Genomic DNA, 17,121 nt, shown 5'->3' with positions numbered 1-17,121 from the left:
ACTTATACAGCTTAATTTATTGATTTATGAAAAATATTTTGCAAAGGAAAGTATTCCTTTCAATGCAGATTCCATTGTGAAGACAAGATCATTAAATGCATTCTCAATCTAATTTGATTGTATGTATAAGTTAAGCAGATTTTTCTAAGACATTCCTTCAACATTTTGAAAAAGAAATTGTGACGTAATGTTTATAGAATTAAAATGGTTACAGAATTATCCGACCCTCTGAATGCTGTTAATTTAGATTCTTACCCTAGAATAGCCTTCTTTCATCACACTGTGTTTATGTTTTGGATCCTGGACAAAGTACATGAAATAACATAATAAATGCATGTTTGAGACCTACATCAGAGGGTTTTATTATACCAATCAAGATTTTGTTGCTTCTTTCTCAAAAGAATATCTTCATTTTTCAATAATTTCAAAAGTTGCACATATAATTAAGAGACCGATTAGTATAAAATAAACCTCTAAAATATGTGAGTAGCATATAACTTAATTTATAGAAAAAAAGATGAAAAAAAGTATCCTTTTAATATTAATATTTCAAAAGTGTGATATAACCATGAGATAATAAAACTGGATTTCTGCCATCCCCAATTACATTTGCTCTTTAATCTGCATATAATTAATCAAGTATAAATACATGTAATACTTAAATGATTTGCTGAAAAAGAAGTCATGAATGTTTGTATTAATTAAGAAAGCAGATATTACATTTAAGTCATATGTCCGATGTCCCTGAAAATTTAATTATTGTATTAATTATCCTGATCATACTGTTGATGGAGATGACACTGTTATTACATCGTGTGATTCCTAATCCTAATTCTTAGTATATATCTATAAATATATTTATCAGTAAATTTGTTCCTGGTGCAGATATTTTTCAAGAACAAATGAAATTCCTGATATATTCTAAGAATTTTCTTCACTGAATATCTGAAAAAAGTTGTGTCATTTAGTACATTACTTACATAACAGGCCATTACAGACATAATTCCTCAAAATGACATGATTAAAACAAAATCTACATTTAGTGAAAATAGAAATTTCACAAGTTCCCTGTAAAATATATTAAAATTTGAGATAAAAACATACAGTTTCCACACAAAGTGTTGAGTATTCCTTTATCACTGTGGCATATGACTGTGGTCAACTAACTGTTAAACACTTAGTACGACTTATTTTGTATGCAGTATTACAGGCATGTTAAGAGCTACGCTTCCTTCCTCCCAATTTCCCCGTCGTTTACATCATCTACTACACACTAGTCAAAACATAATAACAAAAGCGTCCAACATGTAACGACCTGAATAACCTTCTCTTTGTGTATCCCGGTGTAACCTTGACCATCATGGGGCAGTGTGTGAGCTCCCGGAAACCCCCTCCCCAAGGTGAGACCCACCAGGGATGTTTTAAGAGTCGTAGAAGAGTGTGTATGCTTGTTAGGGATAGTTATAACTTAAATATGGTGAGGTTTTTCATATAGAGGTAGGAAAAGAAATGTAAACTAAGCATTTAGATCAAGTGTTACCTGTGTTTTGAATTTGAAAAATAATGTAGTCAGCAATTGCTAATGTCTTGAAGTATGGTAATTGTAGGTAGAACAATCGTTTCATCGGGTGTCCTCCTGGGGCAGTCATTGATTATAATATACGAAATATACATCTCAAATTATTGTCATGTTTGCTTAGAATTTGATTTTTCTCAAACTTTTTTTTTTAAATTTTTGAAATTTAAGTCTGTTGTTTTGAGTCAAGATTGTATTTTAATGCATATATCTATAAAATTAATGTTTTAATTGTGGATATTATATAATCAGTTATATTCTGTGTGGTTCAATTCTAACATGGAACTCTTCTAATGACCTCAAAGTTTAGTAATGTTGAAAGTCAAGTCTCTTAGAAAGTTGTACTCGGAGTAATTAACATCTACCGCAAATGACAAAAGAAAAGTAAAGAAGTTGACATGAAATTTACATCCTTGGGAATTCTCAGCATTTAATGAAGAAAATTCTTTTAAATTCTGACATCTTTTTTCTGCAGTTATGCTTGATGGTGCCAAATCCATGCCCGATCTTTCTGTGGGGCGGAGCCAGTCCATGAAGACTGAGGCCCCCGCCCCCTACATGCCTATGGCTGGAGAAGGAAAGAAAAAGAAGGGCTTCTTCTCTTTTTTGAAAAAGGACAAGAAATTCACTGTTGTAAGAGTTTACGATTTATCTGTGACATTTCCTTGAAAGGTTGATTTAATTGGTAATTTTAATAATTGATTGGGGAGAATGAATTTAGGAGAGGAATCAATATTAGAGATTGTTTTAAAGAGTTACATGTAGATATTTTTTCCTGTCTATTATGATTGCATGTTGTTAATCAAGCAGTAATTGCTTACTGCATGTTGAATCTGAGATCTTCTCTGACTTGAATAATTCAAAATGACTAGTCACTGTATAATGTCATTCATGTATCAGTTTATGAAGCTTTGAAATAAAATTTTAGCTTTTGTATTTTATCTAGTCTATGCATGCTGATTTGAACCATGCAGGAAAAGCTCCACCCACCTCAAGTTCGCAGAGGGAAGGTGGTAGTCCACCTGCCACGAGGAGGAAGTTTGAGGCTACAGAACGCCCTAAATCAATGTTTGTGACGTCTTCCCCAGATGTGGCCGTTAATGGACCAAAAACGATGCCAACAGCCTCTAGTGATGTTGACATTCGGAATCGTGCAGCACCCTCTGTGCAAGTGAAACCTGAACCCTCTGTGCAAGTAAAATCAGCCCCAGCTCTTCAATCTGTGAAAGAAACTGCACATGCAGGCCCTCCAGTCAAATCAGGAAAGAAGAAACGTGCACCCCCACCACCTCAAGTTAAAGCCCCTCCCCCTCAAACTGTAGTGACGACAGAAATCATGATAGAAAAACAGACGATGCCTTCTCAGGCGGAATCAAGGATCCCAGAAATCACATCATCCAATCAACAATTAGCTCAGAAATTACATTCCAGGAACAGTTCCGATTCTAGTGGTTATCACGAACTTACACTAAGTGGGGCGGAATCGCCCGACACAGCCAAAATAGAGGAAAATTTAGAACTTAAATTGAATGCAGATATTACCTCAGGAGGGGGACCTAAAAATAGTGGGGATAGTGGCATACGGGATATGTCCTCCCCTAGGCGTAAAGTACGACCTGGTATTGAAACCATGGATACGGGATCAAGCCAAACACTGCCATTGGATAAAGTAGGGAAGAAGGAAATTTCAAGGACAAGGTCATTAGAACGACCTGCTGGTGCTAAGAAGAAGAAGGCCCCGCCCCCACCCCCAGGTAACCAATTACCGAGTACTTTACAAGATTTCAGGTGTGACGAGTAGGCTTTCGTTTCTTTCGATGCAATCTGATTTTTCAAATCATGCAGTTTGAAATTCAAGCAAAAATTACAATGTAGTAATTAGAAATTAGTGTACCATAGTATTGTAGAGGGAAAAAGTTTGATTAATTGATTTTCTTTCAAATGTCAGTTTCTAGTACTTGTAAATTGTACTTGCTAGAAAAATATTTTAGTCATAGAGTAGAACCAGAAATTTCTTTCAGCTTCAATTCATTCTGCCTTCAAATATATTAATATCTCACAATACAATTTACTCAGACAACTTAATCATTTCATATGTACATACCTAGAACCCACATTTTACTTTCTTGACTGACTTTACAATGCTTAATTAACTAACATACAACATTTTCACTGGTAGTGTGGACTTTCATTTGATGCTGACAAGCAAGATGAAGTATAAAGCTATTTATAGTTGAAATTGCAGTGGAAAGTGGCATTGACCGAAGTCCTTTGAAATTTAGGACCTTTCCAATCTTATCACTTTGATCAGATGGAAAATATACTTCAAACATTACCATTTTGCTATTCCAGTATAAAGTATAAGCTAGTCATGGATCAGCTCCCACAGAAAGTCCAAGCTATTGATGAATTTGTTGTAATTCAGTGGAGAGGGGTACTATTTTTGCCGTGTTTTGTGGTTTTTTAGAGTGCTCTGTTTTTCTTGCACCCCTCTCTCTAGGTCAAGCTCCACCCTCTGTACCGTCATCCATTTCTCAAAAGACAGCTATCCCCAAACCCGCTCGGAAATCCTCCGATACCTCTACAACCCCAGCTGCTACCTCTTCCCCTCGACCCACCGCTCAGAAAAGTAAGTGCTGATTGGTTAGTGACCTGGGGTCACAGGTCAGGAGTGACCTGGGGTCACAGGTCAGGTGTTTCGTAAGAGAACAGTAAGTAACGATTATAGTCCAAGTAGCCAAATTTTCAAGAGAAAAAAGAGAGAGAGATATTCTGAAATATCTTTTTATCTTTCTTGGTTATAATTAAGTTATTTAGTATGAGAGAATAATTTCTCAGTAAAGGGAATGTCTATTTTTTTCCCCATTTATTAAATCAAGTAAATGTTTAGCTTTTATTGAGTTATTTCTATTTTCTTTAAAAAAGTTTTGAAGCATCTTAATTAATTCGGTATACTAGTATCAAAGAATCATTATACAAATATAATCAAAGAAATTTTGCTTTATCAATAACTGTTTACATTATGGTAAATTGCAGTTACTTCTTCATTTCATAATCAGATGCATGTTTCTATGTCATAAGCTGCTAGACATAATCAGAATAAAAGCTAATTACATGTTTAAATAAAATTTTGATTCATGAAGCTAGATTGAAATTCACCACTGCCACCAGAGTCATGTTTTTTCTTCTGCTGATATTTTGCTTCCATACTTCGATAATCATTTCGCAAAATTTTGAATCACGGGCACTTTCACATATCAAATTACGAGTACTTATAGTCTTATACCATATGACAGATATATCAATAATTTTAGTGAATAATTATATCTATTTTTTGCGATACAGAGGATGACGCTGTAGCCATCCATGCAGTTTTGGATGACCTTGACAATCACCTTGGCGACGACACGGAGGAAGATCAGATGATGATGGTGGAGAACGGAGATCTGACGGTGGAAGAAGTGGATCAGCCACGATCGCTCCGCCCATGTGCCTTTGTAGCTCCGCCCCCTCCCGATGAACCACCTCCTGAAGACGGAGAAATTGTACATTACAGTGACATCATGGGGGTCAAGGTCGATACCGTGGATATTGGCACGGAAACCAGTGACGACAGCGCCACTTTCGATCAAGGAAGTCCAAAAAGTTCTCCAAGTATGTATATCTCTATAAGTTACATTCAAGATTTATATATTTAATACATTCCTATTTAAATAAAGGTAAGTACAAATTTTGGAGGAGATTTTATAAACACACATCAATATATATATATATATATACATCAATTTCTTTCTTGTATTCAATGAAAGCCGTACGTACCACCATCTAAGAAAATATATTTTTCTGCTCACATACATCATCTTATTTCTATGCACAGAGATGTCTGAACTTTTTAGCATTATAATTTTTGGAATGTTAGTGGCTGGGGTAAAGCATTCTTAAAATTTAATAGGACTAGAATAGCTTTTCTTTCTGGTAAGGAGGGTGCAAGGAAAATTAAGACTCATCGTAGGATAGTCTCAAATACTTTTTCTTCAATCTTTAGATCATGTAGTTCAGAAATTTAATAGTATTTCCTTTATAAGGTTGGGTGTGCTACAAGGTGTCTTCTTTTTTTTTTTTTTTGATAATTATTGACGACATTTGATATAATATGTATTGTACATGCTTAAGAGGGTGACTTGCAGTGAATATTTTGTACTGTATTTTTCAGCATTCATTAATGGCTTTGCCTTTAGTAGTGGTTAGAATGCAACATATTATTCATTTTCACAATTTTTGAATTTTTAGAGTTTCAGTCAGGCATCAGGCACACAAGTAAGCTAATTATGAAAGCTTGAGTTATAATATAATTTTTGTTGTTTTATATATGACCCATGTATCACTTAACACTATAAGACACTGTATAGAAAAATCAGCCAATCACATTACAAGATTGCATTTAACCCTGGCTTCTATAATCAACAGTATCAAACCAACAGTTAAGTTTTTTTGTTTTCATTAGATACGACTCCATCACATCTTGTACAATATTTGTTGTCACTCGTAACCTACATCAAACTACATTGCTCTAACTATCTTAAACAAATTAGTGTAAGTTAATTAGTGAGAATAAAGTTTATTTTTTTTAATACCGGTTAATGTAGTGTTATAACACTTTTAGTTAAAATCACTTTCAAGCTAAGCATAAAAGTGAATACAATGCAGTAGCAATTAACAAACAGTATACTGTATTACATGAACAATGTATTCCTTACTTATACGCTAGAACTGGCTTCATTTAACTGTAATTAAATGGGGCTATGCAAATATTTACCAATATATGACACATCATAAAAATCACCTTATTAATGTTCACTTATATCTGTTACATTTATAACTCTTGATATTCTAATATTACTAAACAAAACTGGTATTAGGTTACTGTTGCATTGCTGTTATTTAGTAACATATGCAAGTACAATTTTTTTGGTAAATTGCATGTCGCATGACATATTATTTTGTCATTACACTAAAATATTAATGGCAAATTATTATTGCATTACAAAAGTTTGGTTTAAGTGTCTTTCAAGACATTAAAGAATGCTATATACTAAAATATGTTATAAATTATTTTATCATTAAGGGAAATTTAATAATTATACTGTTATTAAAATTCCTTCCTGGTGCACTAAAGCATGTTCACATGTTCAGTGTTTTTGAAATGAAAAGGAGGAAAACATTCTAGAATTTAGCAGGTAACATATTTCCAATTTATATTGGTTGAATGTATAATTTGTAGTCAAGAGACCTGCAGCAAATTCACTTTAATTGTAATTGATTGGACAACATAGACTATTTGATTGGTTAAAAAGTATGTATGTAAATGTAAAGAACTGTTTGATTGGTTAAAAATTCAAAGTAACACTGAACATGATTGGTCAATATCTTACCTCTGTTATATTGCTGTTGTATCTCTAAGAGCTCATCTGGAGAACCCCAAACTTGAACTTGACAAAAATTTATGACAGTAGCTAGCAATAAATTAAAAATTTGAACAGTTTTAAACTGCAGAAAGACAGTAAAACTGAAATATGTGCAGAAATGTAATCTGAACTTGGAGTCCAAAGTGACTATTAAGTTCAATTGGGAAAGGGGGTGAGGGGATTGAAAAGAAAGCTTGAAATATTTGAACTCCCCCCTCCAGATGAGCTTTGGTGGGACCCCTGCTTTCTGTTGGTTTATATGTCTCCTGTTGCCCCACAGTGCATAGTCGAGCGGAAAGTCGGACAAGCATGACTTCTGTTACAACAATTGAGGAAATCAACATGGGTTTTGAGATGGCCATATTGGCAGGACAGGAAGCCATGTTGGAAGAGTCCAGTGAGGAAGGTATAAAAGTAGTCCCCAACTGCTAACCTGCTGGGACAGGTGTAAAACTGGATATTTTGACATTCAAGTGTGGTTTGAATATTAACATGTGTTTTGTGTGCTCTAACCTTGCACAGGTCATATTTTAATACATATAATATTCTTGAAATATCTATTCAGCACTAATTCTTGCATGAAACAGAATAACCTACATATCTATATTCATCCATCTCTTTATACAGGGTTAGGTAAGGAATAAGTATTTATACACCTTACTCATGGTTGAAAATTTGCAGAAAGAAAAAAAATTGTGTATTTGCATTTTAAATTTAATTCTTAATGAGAATGCAAGTAATTTAAATGTATTAAATACAAATATAGTATTTCACATCTATATGTCATATGGGAAAAAATATGTCTTGGACAAACTGCAATTCTAAGATGTAAATTTTGAACATGTACAGTATGTACTCAATTGGATACAAAAAAATTGTCCACATTTAACCAATGCCACCAATCAATGAAATACACTTACAGTAGCTCACTCTGTTTGACCTAAACTATAATCCTAGCTATTATCTGCTAGTACTAGCTGATATATTCAAATATGGGGTACTTACAATTGTGTGATTTTTGGTTATTATACGTGTGTGCTCGTAACATAAAAAAATCATATATGGCCTCTACTTTTTAAAAGAAATAGGAACAGTATGGAATACCAAAGCATAAACTAAAAACTGTGCCAATACTGATGTAATTATATCTTGTCAAAGCTGTCATCACTGAATGTAAAATAGTTTGTCAAAATGATATCTTCACAAATGTACAGTTTTTAAGTGTCCATGATATACAGTCAAACTTCAGTGATCCAGACACTGATAATCTGGTCACTTCACCTTCCAGATGAAATTACAATTATGTCTACCAATTATAAGCTATTTTTCAGTAATCCATATACTATCAATCCGGATGATTTGTTAAGGAACATAAGGATCTGGATAAGTGAGGCTAGACTATATATTACCAATAGCAGACAAATATACATGTATAAGAAACAATGTTTAAGATTTGTTACATTTTCCTGCCTATTTTCAGATGAAGAGGAATACAAGAATGAAATGGCCCACTTTGTTGAAAGAATGAATAAAGAGGTCATTAACCAGAAAGTTCCAGAATCAATCCAGCCAGAACCGGATTCAGAATCCAGACAAAAGATCTCAGCAGAAGAAGTGAAACTGGATCTCCAGTCTTCAAGTGATGAAGGTTCAGCAAAGCCAAGTCCTCGAGAAAATAAAAGCAATGCCGAGGGTGACCAGGAGGTGTCTGAAATTACGTACAGCTTTACTGTGGATGCAGTTCCTCCTGAATTCCAAGAGACTGAAGAGGTCAAAGGTCAGAAGAATGAAGAGGAGGAAGAAGAAGAAGAATACACAGAGACAATTACTACAGAGATTATTTACACAGATACTGTTTCTGAGGTTATTTACCCACTTTCTTCTTCAGATGGACTTGAAAGCCCAAGAAAGATTCCTGATTTGGATTCCCCTAAAGAACATGCAAAGCCAGTAGTTTCTGTGGAAAAGCCTAAAGAGACTGAAACGGTTGTAGAGAAAGTTAAAGAAGAACCTCAAGTACAAAAAGTAGACACTGTTAAAAAAGTTCAAGAGCCCAAAGTTGCAAAACCTGAGGACAAACCAAAAGTCAAGCAGGAGAAAGAGGAGTTTGTGTTAACATTTGACGATTTACAAAATGTTGATTTCACAGGACCAAAGAAGAAGAAACCACAGACTCTGAATCTAAAACCAGAGCCTAAGCAGCCAGCAGAGGAAGTGAAAAGACGGTCAGGGAGAAAGTCCCCTGCTGTTGTAACTTCTCCGGTGTTAGTCTTGGAGGAACTCCGATCTCGATTCAAGTCCGATGGGGATGAGAACGTATTGATCACCCCACTCAGAGAAAGCAGGAATGGAAGTATTAAAGACAGATGTAATGAGCTAAGTTTCACTCCCAGTTCCGAAGGGGAGCAAGAACATGTGATGGAAGAGAAATCTATTTCATTCATGAACTTCCCTGTCATGAGAACATCTGGCCAGGTCTCCCAAAAGGAGGACAAAATTGTGATTGAAAAACTCAATCTCTCTAAAGATGTTACTGATGGTGTTTCAGAGCCAGAAATTGTGAATAGTGATATTAATGAAGACAGTGTAAATAACAATGAATCTGCTCCAAATTCTGCTCGTGATAGTGTGAGTAGTAAGTCTTCTCAAAATTCCGCTCGTGATAGTTTGAACAACAATGACTCTGCTCCAAATTCTGCTCGAGATAGTGTGGCCAGTATAGAACAAGAGGTAGACCCACTGGAGCAGATGCAACAACAATTCCAAATATGGCAAACTCAGTTGGAGCAAAATCAAAACCTTCTTGCATCTCAACCTGTTCCAACTGATGAAAACTCTCTACAACTGCAAAATCAGCTGAAGAGCCAAATTGAGATTCAAAAACAAATGCTTGCTCAAATGCAGAAAAGCATGGAGACACTAGCAGCCCAAGCCCAAACTAAGCCAAGTGATTCTCCCAGAAACAGTATAGATAAGACAGAAGTGTCTAACAGACAGGACACAGTTCCTAGCCCCCCTGTTATGCCACAGATGAGGATGAAATCAGATTCTTTGGACAAAGAAAAAAAGTCCAAGAGGAAGAGCGGTAAGAGGTTTGAACCCAAACTGGACCCAAGGGAAGAGCTGATGCTTCAGATTAGGAACTTCCAAGGAAGAGGGGGACTCAAAAAGGTTACTTGCAGTTTTTTGTTTATTTTCTCAGTTGATAAGGTATCAGAGTCTGCTACTTCAATATCTTAATGAAAAAAAAAAAAATGAAATCTTCAGACATCTTTTTTTAAAGAAATAAAATACTCTGCAAACATACACATGGTATTTGAATGCAATAAGTGCTCGGTAACGTTTTCAAAATGATTTTTTTTTTTCAACAATCATCTTTGCTTTGTAGGTTCCAGTGAAAAAAACAAAATGGGTGTCTGGTCCAGGTGTCAATGAGTAACCATGGAATCAAGGGTTATAACCATAGCAATATAGCAACAGGGATGGCCAATCAAGAGCAGATGTTTGTATGCATCCATCTGCTTCATGCTGAAATAACATCTGGTGAGAAATGGTGGAGCAGAATGCTGTGATGATTCAACAGCAGAGGTCAATTGGGGGGTCAAAGGTTAAAGGTCCATGAACCAGAGAGTGAGAATGAGGCAAACCATGGGTGTCATTGTCATAAAAAATGAAATGATAAACAGAACTAGAATTGCTAGAAATGAATTATTTTTGTGATAGTATTTTATACTACAAAAGGTTAACATGATTGATGAGGCATATTTATATAATATTCAATTTTTAGCAGTCTTCCAAAGAATTTGATCATGGTTACATTACATTTAATTGTAATTTAACATTCATACAAACATTCACAAGATGTTTATTTTTCATCTCCTTTTTGTTCACCAATTATGATGAAGGATGAAGCAAATGTGTACTGTTTTTACTTTTGTATGCAATGTTTATGTATGTTTCACAAAGAGGAACAAATCAAAGAATATAATTTTTTTATATAATTTTTTTAAATTATATGGCAGAAGTTCAAACCACCAAATAATGGTGGCTTTTGTATTCAATTTGAACCCTCAGCAAAGAGAGGTAACTCTTGAATTATTCACTGTTTCCTTAATAGTATTTGTCCTAGTAATTGGTATAAATTTTCCAGAATTAATCTGTATCTCTGTTAAACTTTGTCAATATATACCACAAAAAAGCCCATTTTAAGCCGAGGGCCTTTTCTTTATTGAGGTATATTTTTATAATCTTTATACAACATTATCCTATTATTGATAATCAGCATTTTTCAACTGTAAAAAAACGTTTTTGTAGCAAAGATAATCGATATTTAATGACATGATGTCCAAAGTTATGGCATTTCTCTTTTTTTTTTTTTGTATATAAAAAAATATTCCAAATGTATATTTTGTTAGTGTACTGTAGATAGAATTCTTCATTATGCATTTGCTATTCAAATGTTTCAAACAAAGTGCAATTCCATTTGACCTGTTTCATCTCTGACAGTTCGATCATTATTATTTTTTTTTAATTTGTTGTTTTAGATGTGCATATGTACAATATATAAACGAGTGTTCATTTAGACCAAACATATTGTGTATATAACCACAGAGTGTCAGGTAGAGTGACATCAAGTAATGCCAGTATCTCAATAATAATTTTTTTCGGCTTGAAAATCCAAAGGTAAGGAAATGGATTTTCACATTTCGTAGTTATAATTGGTTCTGTAAATAGTTTATATGTACAAAAAAATATATTTATTTATCTGTGATGTAGAAAAAAGATTAATTGGGCATGTCCACACGTATAATCAGATACTACATGTAATATATTTTAATAAGAATTCAAACTTTAAAGCTCATTTGTGCTGTATGTTTTAAATTTGGAAAAATAAATTCAATTGATATGTTTTATAATATATTTTTGATATTTGAAGGGAATATTGATGAAATTGATTAATTTTGACAAATATTTCTGTCATTTTTGATCTTCAGATTTTTTTTCAAATTAATATATTATGTTCAGTTTTAACATTTTAAAGCTCGGATTTGAATCTGAGGCTTTGGGATTTTATGAGAATTGAATTATGGGTAAATTAAATATTTGACACAATATGTAACATTAACTTAATCCATATCCACTCAGCATACACTGTTGCCAATGAATAATCACATGTCATTATTATATTTTTATTTGTATATTATTATTATTAATTGCATACACAATGTATAATTATATTGAAGGCTTTGTGAAAAACAGAGTCATTAAAAGGAGAAATTTTATACAGAGAGTTTTTTTTTTCAATTCACTACAGTAAAACATACTTATAATGAAGTGCCAGGGGCAGACGATTTTGCTTCGTTATAAGCGTAATTCGTTATAACCAGTAAGTTTAAAATGTATTTTAAAGTCAAGGAGAATGAAAATCACTTTGCTGTAGGCATCAATTCATTATAAGCATGTTTTACTGTATTACCTTTATTGCATATTCATAAGAGAGTACCTTTATTGCATATTCATGAGTATACCTTTATTGCATATTTATAAGAAACAGCGTCTAATGTGACCCTACCCTATCCTAAGGAACCATAATTTGAACAAATTCAATTTGCTGCATTTCAACAAATCTGATCACTAATATTGGTCCTGTTGTTGTTGAAAGATTGTTTCAAGACCCTCTTCTCCAATATATTTGCACATCAAACATTAATCCCCTGTTGTGGCCTCATCTTACCCCTGGAGAGCCTAATTTGAACAAACCTGAATATGCACTAACTTGGGATGCTTACATTTCAACATTACTAATTGTGACCTTTGGTTTTGAAAGAAAGATTACTCCCTTTATATATCCATATAAGCATTAATCCCTTATTGTGGCCCCACCTTACCCGTTGGAACCATGATTTGAACAACTTAAATCTGCACCAACTGAGGATGCTTACCACCATGGACCATGATTGCAACAAACTTGAATCTGCACTACCTTAGTCTTACGATGATTGTAGTCGCCCGCGTGGCGCAGTGGTGAAAGCTTCGGAGTAGTTAGTTAATCTTTACGTCGCGGGTTCGAATCCACTGCGGGACGTAGAGACCGGTCCTTCAGATGAGACCGTATAAACCGATGTCGCAGTACGTTTTGACACGAAAAAGATCCCTCACTGCTCAATGGCCCTCAATGCTGAGTATAGAAATATATTTGCAGCCCCACCGGCAAGTGGTGGCGTCTCCACATGAGTGAAAAATTCTCGAGAGGGGACGTTTTAAAAACAACAAACGATGCTTGTATGTTACTATGACTAATCAAAGTCCTGCTGTTTTAGAGAAGGTTTTTATTTTCTTTTATTTATAATTCAAAATTAAACAATCTCCCTATTGTCCAAAAATAAATCTAACTCCAGGAGCCCTGATTTGAACAACCTGAGGATGTTTGCATATTCTATGGCTTATCGTTGCCTTGCTATTAAATTTTTTCCCCATACATATTTTTATATAAACGGGCACCTAGACGGAGGACAGACTTGGACCAGAAAAACTTACGAAAACACTTCTACACTCAGGTGAGCTAATAATTAGCTAAAATTGCATTAATTTTGCACATGGGTGTGTGATGTATACACTAGGTGATGTACATAGGAAGATGTAGGAAAGTGGCTGCCGCCGAGATTTTCATTATGAGATAACTACCCAGTCCACCTTTCATAGTGAAGGTTTTTTTTTTTGTTTTTTTTTAAAGTGATTTCTAATTGGTATATAATTAATTATATAATTATCATGTTGTAAATTTTGAATTTACTAGGGGGAGGTAAATGCAAAATTTACACCATGTAAATTTTGCATTTACTTCAAACCCTCCACTCCCACCCCCACCCCTAGTAAATTCAAAATTTACAACATGATTTAATTATGTAAAAGGAGGATTAACTTTTGATAACATTCTGTTTGACATCTTTTATCATAATCTGTAATATTCTAGACAGTCACACATGTTTTTTTCTGCAGTAAACAGCGGATTGATATCCATATATAAATCATTCGAAATTTGTCAACATGCTAAACATTCAAAACAAGTTATATACTAAACGTATCTTGTAAACTTTTTTTCTGTCGTCATTGTGCATCATCTATCACCCTCAATTCCCCCTCCCAATTTATAATCAAGCATGTGGTGCACTTTGTTTAAAACTAATATTAGTAAAGAACACCATGCAGTATTGATTTTACGTATCTGTATAATTCTTAATACAGCTGTAATTATATACATATATGAGGGCTGGTTGTCAGGATATTGTATTTACTGTGGTTTTTCTTCTTTATTTTTTTAAATGCTTAATAAAATAACTAAAATTGAGAACTGAAAACTGTTGAGCTGATATGAGCAGTTTTGCTAAGATACATATAGTGACAGCGGTTTTCGATATTGATTTTGAATTTTTATATTGATAGAAGCAGACATTTATAGAATAAATAAATTAAACACAACATCCTGAAACCGAACCCCTGTGGCAAAAAAGGAGACGACGTACATGGATGAATGGACCTTATGCAAAGAGCGATAACTCTAATATTGATTTGAACAATTTTTTCCGTAAACTGTGATTCTCGTCTTCATAATTTCATTGTTGTCTAAAAACTTGTCCTCATTATCCGAAATGGTCTATATCAGTGCGAACTAAAAATATGTTAAAATTTTACAAATTTTCAATTCATATGACTATGAAAAATGAATTTTAAAGAAAGATAAACTCAAAATGTATATGGGCAAACAACAAAATTCTAATTTATAAACTCTTATTTTGCTTTACTTGATACTGAGCACAACACCACATCCTCCCAGCAAACCTTTAATCATTTTGACTGCATGGCGGTAGGAAAAATATCCAGTTGATCATTAAAGGCAGAGAAAGAATAGAAGTTGTTTTTAATATTTAAAGTGTAAAAAAAACAACAACTCAGTTTTTAGTATAATGTACGTATATCTATGAAAATGCCTAATCAGAAAATATTGAATGCGTCCGTATAGATTTCATAGTTATAGGTCAGATCGAGGGAAAGTTTTGAATTTTTTAAACCTTAATATGAATTCAAATATCAACAATTTAAAAAAAAAAAGAATTTTAGTTTAATTCTAAGGATCAACATTTATTATGGGCTTGAATTAAATACGTACATGGACAAACAAATGAAATGTCGGCATTTTTTGCTATCGATTAGATATATCTACAACAAAAAAGGGGGGCAACATATGCATACCTATAAATAAACACTAAACAATTATGTTTGGAAGTAAGTTTGGGGGGGGGGGGCGTTCAGACCTAAGGGCATTTCTAATTTATTCTAAAATATGTCTTTTTGACTCTTTTTTAATTTTCATTAACTCGGAAGTCCTGTATATACCAAACAGTACAAAATTATTCTCAAATCTTGGGAACGAAAGACACCCAAGGAACCATAACTTTTACAGGGGCATGGACACAGATTTGAAGGTAATATTTTCCCAAATTTTCTGTATAATATCATGACTTATATGTTGCTATAGCATTTCACAAGGAAATATAATAAAAGTGTGTTCAATTCAGAAACTTCTTTTATCTGGAAATTATTGAAACTACGAATTTCGGGACGCGTTTGATTGACACATCCTTGCACTTTCACAAAGTAAACTTTATCCTCAATACAGTACTTAAGAAAAATAGAAATTTTGCTGTGTATTAATAAAAATATTAAAACTATAATTCAGAAAATTCAGAGTAGAAATGTGAGAAAACCACCTCACCAGTATTGTCAGTTCGTGTTCGTGTTCAGTGATGTGTGCAGAGTTTAACAAATTGAACACACCCGGTGAAACGTAAACATTAACAGTAACAGAGCTCATGCCCTGTTTACAAAAACAGATGTTTGACGTGATGTTAAGAAGAATGTCGTCGTCATTGAATTCTAAGAATATTCATGTAAGTTCAATTCATTTAATTGGTTTTATTTTTTGAATAAGCAAAGAAATTTAAAATGTAAACAATGCAACTGAGTCCATACCCCTTTAATATCTCTGACGTGTGTTTCCACTCAATAAAATACGTAGAAGAAAATAGAATGTATTTAATTGAACAGTGATTGCATGGTTTATTGAAATTAAACATGTTATATTATCGTACTGAGAGACAGAATTTCAATTTCCTAGTGCTGATCCACCTATGCAATATCCAAACTCTGCACTGATGTTGACATTTTTATGTCAAAATGCTGAAGAATTCACAGTTTTCGAGTCAAGACAGTTCCTCTGCATGTTACATTTTTATAGTTTGCACAGCAGTATGAGTAATTCAAAAATTAATTATTAAAGTTAAGAGATATTTCAGATTTAATTTATTTGTGTTTTAATATAGAATGCAAGATAATGTTCAAAATCAATACAACCCGCATCGTTGATACGATAAAATGAAGTTTTATGTAAAATACAGATTAAGGTTCAACATCCTTCTGCTCATTCATATAAAATTTTTCCATAACGCTTATGATTAATATACAAAAAATGTAATTTATTATTAAAATGCACATAACTTCAGCATATCTTGCGGAGCTATATTTGAGAGAAATGACCTTTTAACTGTTTTATTATGAAATAATTAAAGTTACTTATACTAGTTAGAGTTATCTCTCTTAAATCAGAGTATCGAGGAACCTTAACGTGCCATACAGTTACAACTTTGAAAATATGAATTTAAAAATAAAGTGTTGGTACTTTACCATATTTCTGGATCCTTGTATAAGAGGGTACATGTAAGTATTTGTACTTTCAAGTAAGAAAACATTAACTGAAAACTCTCTCTCTCTCTCTCTCTCTCTGACTTCATTCTCGAAATTTGACTTGTGCCAAACAAATTCAGGTATATGTGCGCACAAGTTAAAATAATTAGGCAAACTTAAGACCGGGGTTGGGACATTTTCTATTAAAATTAATTAATTCTGCCATCTTTTGGAAACGTTAATATCTGAGATGGATAATTGGCAACTAAAAGAAAACTAAACACAGTGTCGAATTTATGCTTCAAACAAATTTTTAAAACGAACACGATTCCATAATAA

The 17,121-nt window shown here is 33.5% G+C and overlaps 1 protein-coding gene across 1 annotated transcript in view; it reads left to right on the top strand.

Annotated features, from left to right (window-relative positions):
• The window catches only part of LOC133188204 (protein cordon-bleu-like), a 45,523-nt gene extending 33,547 nt beyond the window's left edge, over positions 1-11,976 (top strand). The window contains exons 5-12 of the mRNA XM_061323582.1: positions 2,052-2,209; positions 2,523-3,330; positions 4,077-4,205; positions 4,922-5,230; positions 5,867-5,893; positions 7,322-7,447; positions 8,522-10,212; positions 10,430-11,976. Of these exons, the coding sequence (XP_061179566.1) occupies positions 2,052-2,209; positions 2,523-3,330; positions 4,077-4,205; positions 4,922-5,230; positions 5,867-5,893; positions 7,322-7,447; positions 8,522-10,212; positions 10,430-10,480 (3,299 nt within the window). The 3' untranslated portion in view covers positions 10,481-11,976. The remainder of the gene's footprint in view (positions 1-2,051; positions 2,210-2,522; positions 3,331-4,076; positions 4,206-4,921; positions 5,231-5,866; positions 5,894-7,321; positions 7,448-8,521; positions 10,213-10,429) is intronic.
• The last annotated feature ends 5,145 nt before the right edge of the window (positions 11,977-17,121 follow it).

This window comes from Saccostrea echinata, unplaced genomic scaffold (genome assembly GCF_033153115.1).
Source record: "Saccostrea echinata isolate AGI-Se365-2 ecotype Australia unplaced genomic scaffold, CSIRO_AGI_Sech_v1 ptg000016l, whole genome shotgun sequence".
Taxonomy (NCBI): Eukaryota; Metazoa; Mollusca; class Bivalvia; order Ostreida; family Ostreidae; genus Saccostrea; species Saccostrea echinata.
This window is presented reverse-complemented; position numbering and strand designations above follow the sequence as displayed.